The 23,053-nt window shown below is 35.8% G+C and overlaps 1 protein-coding gene across 3 annotated transcripts in view; it reads right to left on the minus strand.

Annotated features, from left to right (window-relative positions):
• Nucleotides 1–1,048: 1,048 nt before the first annotated feature.
• The window catches only part of TMEM196 (transmembrane protein 196), a 309,179-nt gene continuing 287,174 nt past the window's right edge, over nucleotides 1,049–23,053 (minus strand). For 2 of the 3 annotated variants that reach the window (XM_070787568.1, XM_070787567.1), the window contains 4 exons: nucleotides 11,861–11,917; nucleotides 7,730–7,984; nucleotides 6,204–6,277; nucleotides 1,049–3,535 (listed from right to left, as the gene is read on the minus strand). In XM_070787568.1, the coding sequence (XP_070643669.1) occupies nucleotides 3,529–3,535; nucleotides 6,204–6,277; nucleotides 7,730–7,984; nucleotides 11,861–11,917 (393 nt within the window). In that variant the 3' untranslated portion in view covers nucleotides 1,049–3,528. The remainder of the gene's footprint in view (nucleotides 3,536–6,203; nucleotides 6,278–7,729; nucleotides 7,985–11,860; nucleotides 11,918–23,053) is intronic. The other variant, XM_019958520.2, reaches the window with a different exon arrangement.

Genomic DNA, 23,053 nt, shown 5'->3' on the forward strand with positions numbered 1-23,053 from the left:
TCCCTGGTGGCTCAGAGGGTAAAGCGTCTGCCTGCAATGCAGGAGACCCAGGTTCGATCCCTGGGTTGGAAAGACCCCCTGGAGAAGGCAATGGCAACCCATTCCAGTATTCTTGCTTGCAAAATCCATGGACTGAGGAGCCTGGTAGGCTACAGACCATTGTGTCACAAAGAGTCAGACACGACTGAGCGACTTCACTTTCACTTCCCTAATTTAGAGAGGTGTAAATTTGTTAGGCTATTTTTTATTGTTACAACTGAAGTGTCCTCCTGGGTGGTGGCCCAAGATGCTTAATGGCTTGAAATGTATAGCACAGTCTGCACCATGAATTACTGCTGCTGCTGCTGCTAAGTCGCTTCAGTCGTGTCTGACTCTGTGCGACCCCATAGACGGCAGCCCACCAGGCTTGCCCGTCCCTGGGATTCTCCAGGCAAGAACACTGGAGTGGGTGGCCATTTCCTTCTCCAATGCATGAAAGTGAAAAGTGAAAGTGAAGACGCTCAGTCGTGTCTGACTCTTAGCGACCCCTTGGACCGCAGCCCACCATGCTGCTCCATCCATGGGATTGTCCAGGCAAGAGCACTGGAGTGGGGTGCCATTGCCTTCTCCGACAATGAATTACTGTCCACCCCAAATGCCAGTAGGAACCAATGTGACAAATCCAAATAGGTCAGCCAATTCTCTGAATATTTCAGCTGAAGGATTCATTTGTGAGATCTGCAATTTCAGTGCTATCTATAGTTAATTCTATCTCCTATGATCTGTATCTTATTTCCTCCTGCCTCCTCAAGGTTCTTTTATCATGCTCATTTTGTTCTGTATCCTCAACCACTTCCTGTTTATATTTGAACATACTTTAATCTTTCCAAATTATGTCAACTAGGAAAAACTAAATACCATTTCTTATTTCACGTCCTCTAGCTGGGACTCTGCCTCATTCACAGCATCCTGTCCCCTGCCAGTCTGAGAACTGTACATTTATTCATCTAGCTATAGGGAGAAGGGACTATTTCTTGTATTGTGATGGAAAGAATGTTCACACCATATGTAAGTTTCAAAACACACCATTTATTACACAGACAAATCAATAGAGTTTTCATACCATGTTCCACTTCTAAACAACTATATATATGTATGTGTAGAGACACACACATATGCTGAAAAATTTTAAACAGAGTTCACTTCTTTTATGCTTATAATTACTGGACCTTTTAGTATCTAGTCTCCATGGCACACTACCATATTAGTGTCACATTTTTTTTTTTCTAATTTAGTATCACATTACTTTTTCCCAAGGGTAGGCTTATACTAAAACTGTAATGTAGTCACTTAAAATATTCTAGTTCAAAGTTTTTTGAAAATTTAGTTTTCAAATACTTGACAAATATCTTCCTAACTTCCCCTACTTACCTCAAAAAGAATCACTGCACATCCCAAATAAATGATTCTAAATAACTGAGTCCTGAAAATGCTGGGCTAGATATTAAAATAATTAAAGATCTATCTATACTTGGTTAAATACATTGTAGATTACTTGGATAACTGTGATGATGGCATCTCTTCTTAACTCTATGTCAAAGCAGTCATGTGCCTGCTTTTGTCCTTTATGGGTGATTTCTTTATTATTTCAAAAGGCATTAAAACATCTTACTGATATATTATAACTCTGTATTGTGCAAACATGTCTACAAAGAAATGCCACCTAAAATGAGAGTTGGTAGTTATTCTTTCAGTACAAAACTACATCCTTGCATAAATTCAGCAGAACCGTATATACACAAAATACCTGTATTATATAATTCAGATTTTCAGTGTTTAAAAATCATTCATAATTATGGCATCAAATAAACAGAAATGAATTGCCACAAGTTATATTCTCATAAATATTTTCAAAGACCATGCTGTTTTCTCTCCGATATATAGTATCATAGGTTAGTATTTTAACATTCCTTTATGGAAGTGAAGGACTGAATCTAGCTATTTAAACATAAGCCTATCCTTTGGCTTCCTTCTACAGAGATCTCTTTCAGGTTCTTTGGGTATAGGCATTCTTGAGAATGATCTGTCTGTATTTTTCCATGTGAATTGTAAAACAAAACAAAAATCCTAAATTAAATTCTAACAAAGCTAACTGTAACTTCATCTTTTGGGCATACATCATCTGTCCTTTTATATAACTTTAATTGGGCTATAATGTATTTGAAATATAAGTGTTGTAATTGCAAGTAATTCTATCTGTATTTAGAAACATGGAAGTATCTGAATTAAAACTGTTATGTTTATAAATCAATAATAATTGTCCTTTTATATAATTTTAATTGGGCTATAATGTATTTGAAATATAAGTGTCGTAATTGCAAGTAATTCTATCTATATTTATAAACATGGAAGTATCTGAATTAAATTATGTTTATAAATCAATACTAATTGTTCTTACATAAATACCAAAATAATAGATTGCCAAATATTTAAGCAGTTTGTCTTGATACTATTCAGACCACTCCACCCCATAAATTTCAGCCACAGTGATATTTACACATAACAGACATAATGAAAGAAATAAAACTAAGAAAATTTAGTAGAAATTAAATGTGACTCTGTGGGCAGAGAAAAGTCTTGAAAAACCACTTTCCCATTTCTATGGGAATAGAATCTTGATAATACTCCCACAGTATCACAATTTCTTTTCTACTACATATTTACATCCATGAATGTTATAAATATGAGCTATATAATATTTTCTATATTTACAAATATACACATACACACAAAGATACTTTATTCTTAGGCTCATTCACGAACATGCATGTCAATCTGCACAGTATAATCAAAAGTTACTTCTTTTCCTTAAGTGATATTCATTTATAACTCTCTGTTCTTTTGTGCAAAAATACCATACAGATTAGTATTCTCTCTCTCTCTAAAAAAAAACCCTCTTTTTATGTTTTGTGTTTTGTTAATTTACAAGAAAATTATGAAACATAGTTCATTCATAAATTGAAAGTAATTACAATGTTTTTACAACAAGGCATTGCTGAGGTTTTAAATTGTGGCATTCTTTGAAGCCATCGTCTTTCAGAACAAAGACATTGGTAAGTTATTGTTATTTCTTGATATTTATACTTTTTAATTACTTATATGAAATATGTCATTACAAATCTAACATTCATGCTAGTCAAATAGTGTTTGTGTAGAATATGAATCTTTCTATTTTATCTATTTTTTCTTTCCTGGAAAGTCTTTTATAGAATGGTCTGGAAAGTTGATTGAAATTACTGTATTAGAATATTTCTGGAAAGTTTTTCACCAGTAAGAAAAAAAAAAGCTGAAGAAATAAAGTGAGGCAAAATTGAAGAAGAATTTCAGCGAGTACTCAGGAGAGAGAACAGCAAATGCAAGAACTATTTTAACTTATCTCCTAGTCCTTTGGTTTTTCTTTGCCTCATGAAAAATGTTCAGTTCTTTAAAATATTGATTATATTCTTCCATTAAATATCAGCTGTGGTCCTCCATTGCTCATGTTGTCTGTCATTTCCTGTTAGGAAAATAAAATTAATTAAAATTCACTTTCAGAATAAGACATTAATTAGGTTAATTGGTTTACAAAACAGAAATTTCAAGCCATTGAAAAACTTGCTGAGTTTGGGGGGAGGACAAGGATTAATATTGCTGAGTTTGAGAAAATGAAATCTCAAGCCATCTTGGAACCCATGAAAATGCTCAAGTGACAGTCTCTTAGACCAAAGTCTTCTACCCACAACAAGAATTTAATCTCTCCCCAGTCCCCTCAGTCTCCCCTAACATTCTTCATCTCTGTTTTGGAAAGACCTCGCCTAGAAAAAAGATGCTTAAATACCCAAGATGTTCCGAGGTATAGGTTTGTCTGTTGAGCATATCAACAAAATGCCAACAGATGCTAGGGGTTACCTTTACGGTGTAGAAAACTCTGTGGCCTTTTCTGAAGAACTGAGAAAGGCAACAAATGGACTGCCTGTCTGTAACTGAGCAACCCTACTAATTCACAGCAGGACACACTGCTTTCCTGGCATTGTCACTCATACCCTAAAAAAACAAACTGCAAAAGCTCTTAACATGTTTTTTAAGAGATCAATTACTCAATAGTTAAAAAGGAAAGCTACATGAGGAGGCAACAGAAATTTTAGTAAAAAGGATGAACTTACTCAAGTTTCATTTGTGATTTTAGAAAATATGTTGAGAAAAATTCAGATGCTTTGAATTCATATGTTTTGTTGAACATTAAACTCTTCCCTATACAATGAAAGGTAATAAGGAGATGTGAGGCCCATTCACACTTATAATGGTTAGTGGATCATATAAATAGCATTTAGGCAGAACTATCTAAAAATAGATGAAAACATCATTCCACTCTTGAACAAACCTATTTGCAAAAGTGCTGTAGCAAAGACTCCAGTGGAAAGAGGTTTTCTCAATGATCTCAAGCCTATCAGGTATGTCTAATGTCTGTCTGGGTGAAATAAAAAAAAAAAAGAAAAAAGAAAGTAATGTGTTTGCTTTTGTAAACTTTAGAAATTCTTCCAAATCTTTATTTCAAAAATGAAAAGATATCTATGCCTCATTTTTATTCCCTTTTTGAAAATTCAGTACAGGAGAGAGAAAATAAAGATGTTTACTTCTTGTCTTTGGCGGTTCTGGAAGTTGCTTAGGAGAGTCAGGGAGGGACTGGAAGGTAGAAATTGGTTTGGTTTTGGAACTATGCTTTTGAAAACTTTGGTGTCTTTTAGAACAGGAGGTAGCGTGTCATCCAAAAAAATTCTGAGAAAGAAGACAATATACAAAGAAGACCCTTCCTCTCCTCACATCAAATCCATCCCCATGCAAAGTGCCTGGCCCCTTACAGGCCACAGGGGTCGTCTTAATATGTCTTAATACATACATTATGTGTACCCTGATTTAGTGCTGAGGAATTGCCTGAAGCCTAAAAACTTAACCAGTTTAGGGTTAAGTCTCCAACAGAAAGTGAAGTCCTTTTGGTGCCCACAGTCTGCCTTTATGTCTGGCGGTGGTTCAGTCTCACTGAGAGGCTGGCTTTTGCTAGAGATATGCTCACAGAAGTAGGTCTACAAAAACACTGGGGTTGCTGGGATGAGGCTAAGTTTATTGATAAGATACCTGATTTGAAGTTCATTTTAGAACTCACTATTGGTGGCAAGAAAAATGGAACTGTCTCTCCAAAATGGTCTTTAACAAAATCTACTCATCCACCTGTAGCTCTTCCTTCTAGCAGGAAAAAAACCTTTTTCTAAGGAATTTATAGAAGTAGGATTCTTAGATGCCGTTTCCTCTCCTAAAATAGGTTTGCATTCAAAAAGTGTCTTAAAAATAATAAAAACTTAATCTAAGGTATAATCTTTTATTGCAGGATTAAGAAAAAAAATCAGTTTTTAAAAATCTTACAGAAAGAAAGAATTTTCTTAACTAAATTCACCCTGATATGGACACAGTGAAATCACTGATAGGGAAAAACAGTTAAAATTGGTTTTTAAATGGATGAGTATCTTCAGTTTATTTGCAAATAGGCATGTCCAATTTGGCAAAAGATTGTATTTTAAATCTGGCAGGATTAAATGACTGTTGGCATATGGATATACTTTCTGCAGTTGGGCCACGTTATCTGTGTAACTTCTTATATTTCTTATTATATTATTTAACCAAAGCAAGAATGGTAACTATTTTAAGAAATCTGAAATATATGAAATAAATATGAACTGTCTCATATCAAGTAAGTTCACAGGAATAAAGCTTCTACACATAAGGTTAACTGTGTTAGTGTCAAACTTAGGTTATCTACTCATGCAGCTTTGGCATGAGAGCGATACAAAGTTTGCCTTTATCAGACACATCTATTATTAAAAGCAAAACTGTTGTCTGTGAACGATGATACGGAGTCAGTCATGACATGGCAGAGAATAAAGGACTCATGGATCATCCAAGCAGAAATGTGTTTGGATGCTTAGAGGCAGGCTGAATATTTTAAATACTCAGCCAACTTGCACGTTGCAAGACTCTACAGGTCCTCAAAGTAGCTCTCACAGAAGCAATACTTTGAGGAGCAATATCACAGTATCAGTCCAGGCTGATCTGCTGGCATCATGGCTTCCTTGAAGAGGCAGTGCTTCCTGCAGTGACATTACAACATGGTAACTCCCTAGAAGTCAGCGTACCTTGTAGGTAACTCTGGTGTCGGGGGCACCACCGGGCAGCTGGGCAAGTCGGTTATTTCAATAGCCCTCAATCTCTAATGTAAATATAACAATCATACAATAAATATTGCACAAACATACATACAAAAACCTAAATCACACTAGTATAAAAATAGACACACAAAAGAACCATTATCCAAATATATAATAATAACCTCTTTTTAACAATCCATTGCTTTAAATTACCAGTACTATTTGTACCATACTATTTGTACTATTAACTCTTTTTGATGGGCACGTGTAGATCTGTTTAAAACCGCCTTCTTGGAACAATTCAAGAGCATCTATCCTCCTTATTCGAGTGTACAGATTGTATATGAAAGGGAAACACATAAACTACAGAGTACTTTTTTTCTCTAAAATCACACTATAATTGTATAGTGGGTGGTATACAAGCAGTAGTAGTATACAAGCAGTAGTATACAAACAGTATACAAGTTGTATACTACTTGTAACTCTTGCTACTCTTCCTTGTATTCTGTTGTTATGCAGTTTTATTTCCATGATATCAAGTAAAATATGATGTGGCCATTAGCTTAGTGAGTTTATCTTATAGTTGTTCTATCCTTTCCTTAACAGATCTGTAGGCAGGAACTGAATAAAGAAGTATGGGCAAAATGTAGAAGAAATATAGCATGTGTGCATACTCAGTCGTGTCGGACTCTCTGTGACCTCATGGACTTCCATGGGATTTCCCAGGCAAGAATACTGGAGTGGGTTGTCATTTCCTACTCCAGGGCATCTCCCTGACCCAGGGATCAAACCTGTGTCTCCTGCATTGGCAGGTGGGTTCTTTACCACTGAGCCCCCTGGGAAGCCTCAGAAGAAACATAGACAGCTCACTGCATCATTTGTCCTTTGATGCAATAATTATAACTCCTTGTTTGAATGAGTTTTATGAAACAGTTATGCAGGGGATACAACAGTTATGAAACAGTTATTTAAATGTTCATATACAGGCAAAGCTACCCAAATATGCATGAAATTTAGATGAGAATTAAATGAAGCTTTATGTGTGTTATAATATCTGCACTGATAGGCAGGGCTTTTTGTTGCCTTATTACAAGATCCCTTTATGCTTGCAAACCTAATTTACATAATCAAATGCATCTACTTACAGGCACAAGGGGTGAGTTAGAAAGGAAAACTCATTGGATTTCTAAATCTGGGATTATTCAGAGTGTTTTTTTAATTTATGTTTTTCCTCAGTACAATACATAAAAATCCATATTTATAAGACATTCAATACTTTATGAGTTCTATTTTAGGAGCTTGTTTTTACCTAGAGGCTACAAAATTATGTTGAAAACAGGTGTACCCAGAATTACAGGGAAAAAATAATAAACTCCTATTCTTGATCCAACAGGGCCAAACTTTTACAAAATCCAATACCTCAAGTTCTCATCTAAAGCTGCAAGTTGATCACCTAGATGTGACTGCAGTCTTCATCACTTGCTAGCAGTGAGAGGAAAAAGTACAAAACTCACTTTCTCAGCCATTTCATGAGAGTGATGCAGAGAATGCTCCCTTTCTGAGAACATCCTCCTCTGTTCATAGCTGGCTAGTCGACAAGTGAGCCACGAAGAGAGGGTGCAGCCTCCGATCCCAATGCACGCGAGAGACATGGAGGCGAGATGCAGTGGGTAGAGGGAGGAGGTCTTCTTCGTCACTGCCCGGAGGAACTGAAAATTCAGGATGCCCCCAATGAGCCCGCAGATGCAGCAGGCGGAAAAGAGGATCATCTGGTGAGAAAAAGAGGGGCCAGGGGGGTTTAAAGTGGAGGAGGTGAAGCTGATGAGCACACACTGCACATCGGGGATGGCTGGGCTACGATAGAGAGAAGGTGCTCTCGGTGCTTCTTGGAGCACAGAGGCCATCTTTTTGCCCGGCTTCTCTGCACTCTGACTCAGTGGAGAGGGCCTGCACTGCAGTGTCTCAGGCATTCATAGCCAACTATATAAAGACCAGGGATACAGCTTATGAAAATTCTGAAGTAAAATTTATCTGATAGTAGATTCAGATTTAAGTAATACTTGGTATCTATAGTGTGCCGCTATGCCAGGAATGTGAAAAGGTAGAATCTCAATTAACTTACCCACTAATCCTCTGAGAGGTAACATACATATGGAAAACGAATGGTAAGCAGTTAACACTGTAGTTCAGGGACTGAAAATCCAGATTTTCAGACTCAAAATCCAAACATCTTCTCACTGAATTGTTATTAGTTCCACTTAGCTTCAAAACTTTGTACTCCTCTAACCGTGTGAGCTTAGAGAATTTAGTTAACTCCTTTTTTTTTTCATTTATAAGAATTTGATTGGTTTAGTATCTGTTTTCTCAACAGGCAAATTAGGGACCCCCCCTCTGAACTGGCTGTTTATTTTTCAAATCTTGTTACTCTGTGACACCACCCAGTAGATATAACAAAATACTGTTTGGCGGATTGCTATGGAGAAACGCAGGATGTGGCTTCGCTTTTGATCCTACTCTTGATTTGCTCTGGGTCTCTATTAATAGAGCTTGGGGGATTTTATTCAACTTAAATATCGCAGGATCCCTGGCAGAACCAAGCACGATGCCTTCTGTGTGGTAAATGTTCTGTGCATATTTAATAAATTCAATTGAATATTTTAATAGCTTTAATGGCTTTATTATGTAATTTTTATCTGGGTTCAATTCTCCTATGGGCTTTCATGATACTTTTCAGTGGATGCTAATTTAACAACCAACCTTATTTCCATCTTTATCTGGAATACAGTCTCTATTCCGGTCACCTCCCTGGTCCCTCGATAGAGCTTGTTCATTCCTGCCTCAGTGGTATTTTCATTTCCTGGAAACTATTTTGCTTCTTGCTTGGCTCCTTAAATGGAAGACTAACTCTTACTTCCTCAGAAAACATTCCTGGACATCTCCTCTGGCATAAGTCCACAGGGCAAACAGCTATATAACTTTAGATCATTAGATATTATTTTCTGTCGAGAGTTAGTTGAATTTAGCAAACACTTACTGAGCACCTAGCATCTATTAGGCCATGAGTGATGCAGCAGCTGTCATTACAAGAAAGAACAGCTCACAGTTGTTCCTCTTGAGTACACTGCCGTCCAGTCTAAGTGAAGAGCCAACATTACCACGCGGTATGACAAATATTAACAAAGAAGGATGAAAGGCTGCCCTTGGAGCAGGGAGGAGGGGAATTCAGCCCCGTCGGGGGTTTCAGACAAGGCTGCCTTGACAACTTATCATCTAAGCTAAGTCCATGGAGTTCCCAGCAAAGGGTAAGACCGTGGATGTGTGACAGCATGATGGGCAGAAAGAACGGCTAGCTTGTTTTGTTTCTCTAACTTAATTCAGCATTTCTGATTGTGTCAGTCTTACAGTACTTATCACCAAAACTGAAAACCTAGTGATGGATGAGTATAATCTTTTAATAATTGATTAAATATAACACTAAACGTCAAGTACCAAATAAATGAATCATCCCCTGTGGGAAATTGAGCTCCCAATTTCAAATAGAATCAATCAGTTCTATTTCCTTTTAAAGTATATTCAAATGGCATGCTGTTTCCTGGGAATATATTTTGGTGTTTACTCATTCTCAGAAAATATGGAAAGATATTACATTCTAGCCTGTTAATAATTACTGTTAATTAATAAAATAAACAACAAACTTAAAGGATTATTACAGGAAAACACTCTCTCTCCTATGTTATTGCCATTAATTTCCTTAAGGACATGACACTTCATTAACAAGTACAGATAAAACATTCTTACTCAAGAATTAAAATGTTAAAATCTGTACCAAGTTTTTAACCATATACTACTTTCAATCTTACCAGACTAGAGATATGTGGAGTGGAGAAATTCTCACATATTTTGATTAAAGGGTAGAGAATCTTTGACAGTTAACGTCCTCTATGGAAACCCCAGATGGTACAGGAAGATAAAGTAGATGGTAGTTTCTAAAAAACTCAGATCTTATAATTTTTTTATAACTTATATGAGAATTAGAAAAACAGAAGATCTGTTTTAAAAAAAAAAAAACCAAACACCCGTTTTTCAAAAAACAAACAAACAAAATAAAACAACTTCCTTTTTCTTCTTCTATGAATTGAGTGCTTGTGTCCCTTCAGAATTTACTATGCTGAAGCCCAATCCCTAGTATTAAACAGTATTTGGAGGCAGGACCTTTGGGAGATAATTAGGTCAAGACAGTGGAGCTTCAGGAACCAGGTCCATGTTTTGCTAAGAGATTCTAGAGAGCTCTATTCCAGGAGAACACAACCAGAAATTTGTAGCCCAGAAGAGAGTCTTATTAGAACCCAACTGTGCTGGCACGTTTATCTGAGACTTCCAGCCTCCAGAACTGTGAGAAATGAATATTTGTTCTTTGTGAGCCTCCCAATCCATGGTGCTTTGTCAGAACAGGCCAGGCTGACCTACACGTCTCTCCCCCACGCCCCCCCACCCCCACCACTGTAAAGGGCTTCCCTCCCCCCCCCAACTTTCTTTCCTTCTTTCTTTTGTTCCTTCTCTCCTTCCTTTCTTTCTTTCATTTTCTTTTATCCATGTTCCAAGAAATTGTTAGTATATAGCCATGCAGAGACTTGATAGAGAAAAAGTGTAGAAAGTAAGAAAACCATGGGAAAGAGTGATGGGGGAATCACAAATGCAAATTACAAGCCTCCAAAAAATGTCTATCTAAACATTTCCTTAAGATAATTTTTAAAAATCACACCTCACATTTCTGAAGCAATGGGGGCTTCATCCTTTCTGTTACAATAGGTACCATCACTAAGAGAACTATAATTAGGAAAAGGAGTTAAATAAAGGACTGCATAGTCCCCCTTCCCTGGCCTTCTCCTTTTTTTAGTCTCAAAGACTACTTTCTAGGGTCCATGTACAATATTAATTTTGCCAACTTATAAAAGCCTATGTTATTTCCTATAGTCCTCAATAAAATAATTGATTTTTTTCTACTTTCTAATTCTCAAAAAAATGTCATGAGAGACAGGGGGAATCCATACTTCAGCATGCTGGAATCCTTCTCTAGTCTACATGAGAGTGACCTGGGAGCACCCTCCAAGACGCAAGACAGTACCATAAAGCTTCTGAGAATTCTGACATTTGCATTCATAGTCAGAAGATAAAATTAAATTTAAAAAATCTTTGGGAATTAACTGCAACTATAACAACACAGCTGTTTTGCTGCTTTGCACAATGAACTTCACAGTCAAAGCCAGCAATCTTTAGGCTCACGTCCATATCTAAACAGTTAAATTTCCCATGAATTCAAGCTCTGTCTTTTTTAGCTCGATGAAGGATTCCTGTGTCTGGAAGTCTATAAATGAAAAGTGGAGACTTCCATCCACAGCAGTCATTAAAGGTTGCAGATTCATGTATTTAAAGAGTATATCAAAGCTTTTCTTTTTCTTTTGTCACAGTCTGTAATAATCTTGATGGTTTTCTTTGAAAAGAAAAAAAGAATTTATTTGTCAGTCTTCTTTTTATCCTAGATGAGCAACACTCAGGATATGAAAGTTGGCTAGTCCTTATTTCCCTTTTTGAGTTCTTACATTTCAAACAGTTCAGTGCACAATACAAACATGGCAAAAACTTACGACAAGTCCAGATTTTTTTTTGGCGCACAATATTCCACATATGCCACAAAGAAGAAACTGAAAAGGAAAAGAAGAACAATTATTTCACATCCAAAGATAAAGAGGACTTCTAGTTTTCAGCTTATAGTTCACTCATTCACTTGTTTCAAGGAAGCTTGAAAATTTTACATTCCCATCAAAAGCTGAAAAGAAAAATACCTCATTCTAGAAGAGTAATGGATAAAAATGCAAACTCTAATGGGAAGTTTTGTGCAAATTTGATATAGGTGATTGTGGAATTTAAGAAAAACTTGAATCTGCTTTACCGCCAGGCAAAATGATGATGTAGATGAGTTTAGAGTTTTGCTCCTCCTGTCTGCTTTCACTGTCTTCTTATCCCTTTTTGTTTTCTCAGGGAAAAGTGAGATGGGACATTCATTCACACTAAGTTATGAGAAATCAGTGGGCTCTGCTATAGGAAGGGAATGCATCACACATAAAAGGACAAGGCCCCGGACAGGAGATATTTTTCTATAGAAATCTTCTTCATACATCTTAAACTATGTCGGGTAAAATAGCTGCCTCCTCATTCTAACAGAAATACAGTCCTTGTGGATATGTCAGAAGAACACAGGGGATGAAGCTGTCAGTGGGATGTAATTTCTTGTAAATAAGCACTTGATGACATAATTGCTCTGCAAAAGCAGCTGCATCAAATAGCCTACCAGTGACACACTAGTATACATTTGGGTTATCAGAAAGTGGTAAACTGTTTAGTTTGTAGAGAAATGTTTAGGGCAATTTGTGCATACTTTTGCTGGAAGTAAACCATAGAAGTAAAACAATACATTCATTAATACATAATAAGGGCTTTCAGATCAGCAAAGGAAACACTGAATATGGTTACACCTGTCTTCATTTGATTTTTTTTTAAATGTTATTATTTCAAGTCAGAACTAATAATATGAGTGGTTTTAACTGAGTTAAACTCTGAACATATTTTAAAATATACACATCAAAATACTCTAAGGATTATCTGAAATATGTAATATGTTTGAGGGAAACACCAACAAAATTTGATGAAAAATAATCGGTAAGAAAAATTTACCTTTGCAGAGAAATTTCCATGTAAGAGAACAAATGATTATAAAGCAGGCAAAGATGCAGCAAGATAGTTAGATCAGGGAACACAAGGATATATAAGAATCTGGTATATAACTAAACACAGCAGCAAAGTCACAGACCGAAATAGAAAATACAAATACTAATATGTAATATTATAATTTTGATAGTAAAAGACAGTTTGTTTTGTGCCTTTGCTCTCAAAGGCACAGAATAAACTGGGATTATATTCAGAAAGCATATAATAGGCAAAGGGTCATCATACTATATAAATAAATCTAATAAAATAATTTTAATTCCATTAAACCATGAACCGAAAGAAACTCACAACTTTATAAACATTGCATACTTGCAGAATTTTCAGAAGCCTTATAAAGCAACTTCTGAGTAACAATTTCTAACCTCCTCTATGTTCTAGGTCTTGATGATCTTGTCCTCACATGGACTCTTTCTTACTGATCTCATCTCTGACCTTTAAAGGTTATGCTCAAGTCATTCCAGTTTGGACCAATTCTGTTCCTCTCAGTGCTTCCAAGCTTCAAATCAGAGCTTCAGATGTCTTACGTCTGCTCCCCTGACTAACCCATTATTACCCTGAAAGTGCATCAAGGAGAACTCATTCTTGAAATAATTTGAAAGCACTGCAGTTTTGTGTTCCTTTGATCTTTTTGAAATCTATAAACATTGCCATGATTTATCCACAGCAAAGCCCAAGGGGACCTCAGGACCCTAAGCAGAGCTCAACCTAACTCTCCATTCACTTGCTTGGGACAATTTAAGTGGCAATAAAATTGCTTCTTCCTGGTGTAAGAGAATCCAAAATCCACTCTCCTTAGAGGAAACTGTAACCTGAGAAAAAATAGACCCATGTAATGGGAAGGAAAATAGATCATGCAATTCTGAGGCGGGTTTAAGGGACCCTGGCTTAGGTTTAGCCATCACAGAGTATAGAAAAGAGTAGAAGAAGCACAAAAAGCAGTGAATAATCTTTTCTTTTATTGGCTAGCTTTATCCCAAGTCATAGCACCAGAAAGGATCTTAAAAGATGACTTAATTGAGCCCTTGCAGTCTGCACATAGGAAATGATAGGTCCAGACAGGTTAAGTCATTTACTCAGGGTCACACATCAAGGTCACAAATCGCACATAAAATCAAAGGCTGGATTAAGTGTTTAAGTTAACTTATTTCTAATAATGTAGCAGGAAGTGAAAGTGAGTCGCTCAGTCATGTCCGACTCTTTGCGACCCCATGGACTATAGCCCACAAGGCTTCTCTGTCCATGGAATTCTCCAGGCAAGAATACTGGAGTGGGTAGTCATTCCCTTCTCCAGGGGATCTTCTTGATCCAGGACCTAACCCGGGTCTCCTGCATTGCAGATGGATTCTTTGCATCTGAGCCACCAGGGAAGCCATGTGATATAAAGGGAATGCATTTCAAAAGGACTTTTCGGTGTTAGTGCAGACTACATTATCCTAGAAGATCTAACCAGAAGCATTCAATGACACCCCATCATCTATAATTGCACTCTTTACCCTTGCCATTTGTTAATTTTTATTGTAATAAAAATAATTATAAGATCAGTTGATTGTACCACAGTCTAAAATTAAGTGTACCTTACTATATAAAGAGTCTGTTATAATATTTTAAGGTACTATTTTTAGTCCACATAACTTTATCCAGGATGCAAAACATTGACCTATATTGTAGAAATTATGAAACAAGTGAAAAACAGAGTAGTTTTTTAAAAAAGTAAAACTGATGGTTAGATATTTATATCTATATCATATCTGCATCCTGATTTAGATACATAATTTTACCTGAGAATATATAATTTTATTTCTGAGAAGTTAGGCTATTTAAATCCAGGGAGAATTATTTGCTTTGCTCTGACTAGGAAGTTATGTAAATGAAGCAATCTAATGGCAGGACATCAAGGGCAACTATGTAATAAAACTTGTTGTCCTCCAAGTGAAATTTGTTTGATTTCAATTAAGATTAAATTCAGTAGGTAACTAAGGCTGTGAATCATTGTAGGATGAAACGGAGCTGTTATGCAATAGCATTCTATATTTTGAGTGATTTTCTTAATGAAGGTCCATGGAGCCTTCTGCTATTGCTTAGGATGTAGAAATGCTAAAGAAATACTGGTTTAACAGTAAGAAAAAGTGAATAAACTGCAGACTGAGAACTTTTCCATAAGCGAGCTGGAACGATGGAAAGCTGAGGGTGAGGCACTGACATGGAGAAGTTCAGGTGACCACACCCCTCCATTAATGGAATCTGAAAACATGCACCAAAGACAATCATTGTAACAGTGAAATCAATCCCTCATCAGAATGGCTCCACTTTTCACAGTAACTTCCTAAAAGAAGATATTAGGATAAAATACAAGATTTTGAAAGAGTGTCTTTTGAAATTGTGCTGAACATTCAGCCAATCTCTCATTTACAAAAGAGATTACAAAAAAAGATGTGCTCATTAGGGCAAAAGAACTATTAAGCTGAATAATGGCCACCACACTACATACATCCTAATCCCCACCATCCATAATGTTTCCTTATAGGCACAAAAGCCTTGTGCAGATGTGATTAAACAAAAAAATCTAAAGATGAGGGGATTATGGTGGATTATTCAAGTAGGTGTTAAATATAATCCCAAGGTCCCTTAAGAGGAACACAAGAAGGTCAAAAGAAAATTATCTGAAGATGCAGAGACATAGATACTTGAAGAGGCTACACTGCTGCCTCTGAAGATGGAAGAGAGCCATGAGGCAAAGGATGTGGATGCACTCTGTGATGGAAAGGGTAAGGAAATGGGATTCTCTCCTGGAACCTGTAGAAGCAGTGTAGCCCTGTAGGCCCATTTTAGACTTCTCCCTTCCAGCATTGTGAGATAATAAAGTTCTGTTATTTTAAGTCACTAAGTTTATGATAATTTGTTCTAGCAGCAAGAGGAAACTAACATAGGCTCCAAAGCATTATTTCATCTGACAGTCTCAAAAGAATTAGACACTTTGAAAGAACTAGAAGCTGTTCTTAGGGAAAACAAACAGAGAAAGACATGAGTTAAGACAGAAATACAGAGCAAGAGCACAAAATAAAACAAAACAGTAAATTTTAAAAATAGAAACTATTGATTAGAAATGGAAGCAGTGAGAAACTTCATTTTTTTGGGCTCCAAAAACACTGCAGATGGTGATTACAGGCATGAAATTAAAAGAAGCTTGCTCCTTGGAAGAAAAACTATGACCAACCTAGACAGCATATTAAAAAGCAGAGACATTACTTTGCCAACAAAGGTCAGTCTGGTCAAGCTATGGTTTTTCCAGTAGTCATGTATGGATGTGAGAATTGGACCGTAAAGAAAGCTGAGCACTGAAGAATTGATGCTTTTGAACTGTGGTGTTGAAGACTCTTGAAAGTCCCTTGGACTGCAAGGAGATTAAACCAGTCCATCCTAAAGGAAATCAGTCCTGAATATTCATTGGAAGGACTGATGCTGAAGCTGAACCTCCAATACTTTGGCCATCTGATGCAAAGAACTGATTCATTGAAAAAGACCCTGATGCTGGGAAAGATTGAGGGCAGGAGGAGAAGTGGATGACAGAGGATAAGATGGTTAGATGGCATCACCGACTCAATGGATATGAGTTTGAGTAAACTCCAGGAGTTGGTTATGGACAGGGAAGCCTGGTATGTTGCAGTCCATGGGGTTGCAAAGAGTTGGATATGACTGAGCAACTGAACTGATTGATTAGAAAAACTAATATCTCTTTAGAATGAATATGCCAGATGATGCTGGCATGAGAGATGGCAGGTTGGACATAAAGAAGATGTACGTAAATATTCTAAGATTCTTGTATCATTTAGCAGAATAATAGAGGAGCTAATGTGCCAGATATTAATGAAAAAGTAGATGTTTAAATGTGTGCATTAAAATATCAAAGACTAGAAAATAAAAACAAACAGAAAAAATACAGCAACAACAATAAAAATTGAACCAACAGATGTCAGGCAAGTTTGAAAAAGGTAAGGAAACAGAGTGATAGTAAAACAATAAAATAAGTTGATGTAATTTCAGTAATGTAAGCAATCAGAACATGTGTGAATGTGTTCAATTTCTCTAGTAATAGGGAAAATAGAGGGAAACAGTCTGCTAGGTAAAGAAGAGATATGTCAAAACTTTACTAAAATGAATGAAAACCTCTTTCCTTACTGATTTTCTCTCTCTCTCTCAGCCTTGATCTAGATACTAGTTAATAACTTCCTTATTACTATTTCTTTGTGTCCAAGAAAGATTATTTTGATAAAGGACTAAGAGTTAACAAGGCTACTGAAGAATTTCTATTTAAATTATGTAATAGAAAATTTGGGAACCATAGTTGCCATGGAAGCACATCAAGCAGTGGTTCTATCGGCTGGCTAGGAGAAGAAGCAAGTGCTGGGCAGATGGGATTATGAAAGACAGTGGGCCAATCATATTTTAAGACAGTTTGTTAAAATTTTTCTCACATAACATTTAACCACGTCAAGTGAATTAATTTTCACTGAAATTCACTAGCCATTAAGGAAGATACATTCAAAAATAGAAATGGTACTTTTTTCCGGCTTCAAGATAATGAGATGAACCATAAATTGAACTTAATGGTTTGGTAACAGTCAATGATTTATACAGTTTCATCAAAATTCAGTTCTTTAAAACATGCAGAAAAACAGAACACACAAAAATGTTGATAAATGGATTCAAAGAAATCCATCTCTAATAAAAAGGGTATATGTCTCCCTGTATCTGGATTAAAAACTTGATGATTTGTTACCTCCAGTTCTTGAATATTTTCACTCTACTTCAATCATCTGCTAAAGAATAATAACTGAAGTTTCTAAAAGGATTATTTTGTAGTTTAGCTCACAAAATGCTAGTATGCCACAGTAGTTCATATTCTTCTTGATACTGTGCCAATATGATTTTTACTTTCTTATATGACACCTGGCTAGACTCCTAAGGATGTCCTCTCTGTTATGGGCTTATTTTCCTTTGGGATCATCCCATTTCTTTTTTTTTTTTTTTAATAATAATTTATTTTGAAAGGTGAGTAGTTTTCACCATTTGCCAATTAGATAGTGTTTCTCTATTTTTTTAAATATAAATTTATTTAATTGGAGGCTAATTACTTTACAATATTGTACTAGTTTTGCCATACATCAACATGAATCTGCCACAGGTGTACACGTGTTCCCCATTTCTTTAGTGAGTCCAGTACCAATTATGTGTTGAATGAAGAAAGTTTATCAGGTTGGAAAGCCTGTCTGAAAGCAGTGACTCCCAAACCTGGCTGCGTATTAACTTTTACAATTCCTGCTACCTTGACTAAGTAAGAATCAGAATCTCTGGGCTGGGACTCGGGCATCAGTATTTCACATCTTCCCAGATGACTCTAAAGTGCTTTCATGGTCTGGAACTGCATGTGAGGTGCGCACCTGTGCTTTGCTGGTAGGCCCACTCATCTTAGAGCTCTTCAGTGAAGCACTGATATTCTTCTTAATCACTCTCAGTGAAATAGCAACAAATATGAGGCCAAAAAAATGCTCTTCAAGGGAGAAAGGCAAAGTCCTCATTTGTAACAGAAGTTCAGAGTGTCAGAGCTGTTTGGTCTCTAGTGGCTCTTAGAAACAGAGACATTATTTCATAATTTTTAAGCTTATTCTACTCAGCACCTTTCATCATTGCTAAAAGATTTTTCTCTTAGACTCCTAATCTTCCCTAAATTTTCTGTGTTTTGTTTTAGTTAACTAGATCTAGAATTGGGCCTGATAACACTATTATCTGGAAGAATCTGACTAATTTTGTCAGATTCTAATGATGATCATTAGAATGATCATTCTAGATGATCTAATGACCATTCTAAAAATGATCTAACGATCATTTTTAATGATCATTGTAAAAATTATTGGGAGGAAATATGTTGAAATAAGAATATGGTCAACAATAAAAACAAACAAGCAACTGAATTAACACTTGGGCAAATATCTGAACAGACGTCTGTCCAAAGAAGATATAAGGACGGCATGTATGAAAGATATTCAGTGTCATTTGTCATTAAAAAATCATGAATTTTAACAACAATGAAATACCACTATGCAGCTATTAGAATAGCTAGACAAACAAACAGAAACATAACTGAAAATACTAGTTGTTGGTATGTGGAAAAACAGAAATTTTCATTCATTGCTTAATAGGTGTGGAAAATGATACAGCTACTTTGAAAGATCTAATGGCAGCTCTTACAAAGCTAAACATAGTCTTTACATGTAATCCAGCAATTGTACTTTTAGGTATTTACTTATCTAACTTGCAGTTGTTCATCAATGACAAAAACTGGAAGCACTCAAGATGTCCTTCAATAGGTGAATGGATAAGCCAGATACATCCATGCAATGAAGTACTATTCAGTGATAAAAATAAATGAGGTATCAACATACTCAAAGATATGTATGAAATTTAAATGTATATTGCTAAATGAAAAAACCCAATCTAAAAAGACTGCATACTATATGATTCCAATTATATTAAATTCTTTTTTTTTTTTTATTAAATTCTTTAAAAAGTAAACAAAAGAGATACTGAAAAGTTCAGTAGTTTCCAGGGTCTGGGAGAAGGTAGAGGAAGTTGAATCAGTGACTAGGGGATATTTTTAAAGCAATGAAACTATTCTTTATTACATTGTGATTATGGTTACAAGACACTACATATTTGTCAAAACACATAGCACTTCATAGCATAAAAGAATAAACCTTAATGTATGCAATCAAAAAATCACTTAGAGGCTCATGAAATCAGGAGATGGAATGCAGAATATGACAAAGCGATCTACTATGTAACACATTTATGAAACAGTTTCACTGAAGGAAGTGAGGGAAAAGATACTAACATGAGTAACTTTGGAAATGAATGGAGTCTATAACCTAAAGGCAAAATAAACTGTATGTAAGCATCATGATCTGTTTGACAAAGTGACTTCCTATAAGGTTACTGGTTAATAATTCTGATCCTACCAAAATGCAACAGTGGATTAAATGGATGAGGGATGGTGGGAAGTAGGTTTCTTAGTATCGGAGTGAGAGTTTACTTATAACCACAGGGAACAGCCTAGAATGATCTTTATGGTAATGGATTAGAGTTGTAGATATTTAGCTTAATATCTATAAATATAGTTGCATAATAGAACTATTTATAGGTCTGTGCATATACACATTAGTATTAGCTTTCTTGCTCTGTCAACTGAGAGGGCCAAATGCAATGATACTAATAGCAAGAAATGCAATCACTCAGCTCTTGGTTTCTAAAACTGTTCTCCAGTAAAAGGAATCATAAATCCTGAGAGATATGTCTGTCCTTGGAATGCGACAGGGAAAATATGATATGAGCCAGGAGCATACTATTGTGTCAGAAAGTATGGAAGTGCTCAAAAAACAAACAGAAACCCACATTAATTGAGGTTTGTCAGAGGGATGCAGAAGCCAACTTAAGGAGCACCCAATGATTAAAGCTGGAACAATCTGAGCTACACAATAAAGTAATATTGGAATATGAACAATGAGTAGAATAAATACTCATGGGGCCAACTGGAAAAAAGGAGATAAAACTATCATTGTTTGCAGACAGTATGATTAACACATGAAATTTTCAAGAGAATTAACTAACATTACAAAAAATAAGAGGATTTAGTAAAGTAGTAAGGCACAAATCAATATATTGAAACTATACACATGTTATTTAATGTATACAAATAACATCTTACTGGAATCTGTAAGGGAAGAAATCCCATTTTCAATAAGAAACAGTAAAATTTTTAAAAATACATTTATAATCAAGTGTTAACTGATAACTGGAGGAAGAAATGGCAATCCACTCCAGGACTATTGCCTGGAAAATCCCATGGACAGAGGAACCTGGTAGGCTACAGCCCATGGGGTCGCAAAGAGTTGGACTTGACTGAGCAACTTCAAAAACCCTAAGAACATTAATAAATAATAGAATATTTTTATAAATGGAAAAATACATGATCTTGGATAAAAAGTTTTAACCTAAAAATTATGCTTATACTTCATAATATAATTTGTAAATTTAACATAATTCAATAAAAACAACAAAAATATCAATTTTTAATTGGAAACATGATGTTAAAATTAATGTAAAAGAATAAATACCTAAATTTTGTCAGTAAAACTCTGGCAAAGATGAGAAATGAGGGCACATGTTAACATCAAATATCAAAACATATTATAAAGCCTCAATAATACAGAATGACACTGACACATGAGTAGAAAAATTGAACAGTAGAATTATAAAGCTAAGTGACAGAATGTATATGAAATATACTATGTAATAAAATGGTATCTCTAAACATTTATGAAAAACAGACATCTGTGTATCCATCTGAAAAAATAAATGAAACTAGATATATACTTTATACCACATAACAGGGTAATTGCCTAATGTCAGTTCAGTTCAGTCACTCAGTCATGTTCGACTCTGCGACCCCATGGACTGCAGCATGCCTAATGTACTTAAATTAAACTAACAGCCTAATGTACTTAAATTTAAAACAAAATCATAAAAAAGTAGAAGTATAATTATTTTATTATTTTGAAGTTACAAAGATCTTTTAATTATGATTAAAGTCCATGAAATGAAAGACTGATTTGTTCAAAAATTAAAGCAAGAAAATAAGCAAAAAAATTGCTGCATGGCAGAAAATTGTCATGAACAGGATTGGAAGAATCAATATAGTGAAAATGAGTATACTACCCAAAGCAATCTATAGATTCAATGCAATCCCTATCAAGCTACCAACAGTATTCTTCACAGAGCTAGAACAAATAATTTCACAATTTGTATGGAAATACAAAAAACCTCGAATAGCCAAAGCGATCTTGAGAAAGAAGAATGGAACTGGAGGAATCAACCTACCTGACTTCAGGCTCTACTACAAAGCCACAGTTATCAAGACAGTATGGTACTGGCACAAAGACAGAAATATTGATCAATGGAACAAAATAGAAAGCCCAGAGATAAATCCACGCACATATGGACACCTTATCTTTGACAAAGGAGGCAAGAATATACAATGGATTAAAGACAATCTCTTTAACAAGTGGTGCTGGGAAATCTGGTCAACCACTTGTAAAAGAATGAAACTAGACCACTTTCTAACACCATACACAAAAATAAACTCAAAATGGATTAAAGATCTAAACATAAGACCAGAAACTATAAAACTCCTAGAGGAGAACATAGGCAAAACACTCTCTGACATACATCACAGCAGGATCCTCTATGACCCACCTCCCAGAATATCGGAAATAAAAGCAAAAATAAACAAATGGGACCTAATTAACCTTAAAAGCTTCTGCACATCAAAGGAAACTATCAGCAAGGTGAAAAGACAGCCTTCAGAATGGGAGAAAATAATAGCAAATGAAGCAACTGACAAACAACTAATCTCAAAAATATACAAGCAACTCCTCCAGCTCAACTCCAGAAAAATAAATGACCCAATCAAAAAATGGGCCAAAGAACTAAATAGACATTTCTCCAAAGAAGACATACAGATGGCTAACAAACACATGAAAAGATGCTCAACATCACTCATTATCAGAGAAATGCAAATCAAGACCACTATGAGGTACCATTTCACACCAGTCAGAATGGCTGCAGTCCAAAAGTCTACAAATAATAAATGTTGGAGAGGGTGTGGAGGAAAGGGAACCCTCTTACACTGTTGGTGGGAATGCAAACTAGTACAGCCACTATGGAGAACAGTGTGGAGATTCCTTAAAAAACTGGAAATAGAACTGCCATACGACCCAGCAATCCCACTGCTGGGGATACACACTGAGGAAACCAGAAGGGAAAGAGACACGTGTACCCCAATGTTCATCGCAGCACTGTTTATAATAGCCAGGACATGGAAGCAACCTAGATGTCCATCAGCAGATGAATGGATAAGAAAGCTGTGGTACATATACACAATGGAGTATTACTCAGCCTTTAAAAAGAATACATTTGAATCAGTTCTAATGAGGTGGATG

Source organism: Bos indicus, chromosome 4 (genome assembly GCF_029378745.1).
Source record: "Bos indicus isolate NIAB-ARS_2022 breed Sahiwal x Tharparkar chromosome 4, NIAB-ARS_B.indTharparkar_mat_pri_1.0, whole genome shotgun sequence".
Lineage (NCBI taxonomy): Eukaryota > Metazoa > Chordata > Mammalia > Artiodactyla > Bovidae > Bos > Bos indicus.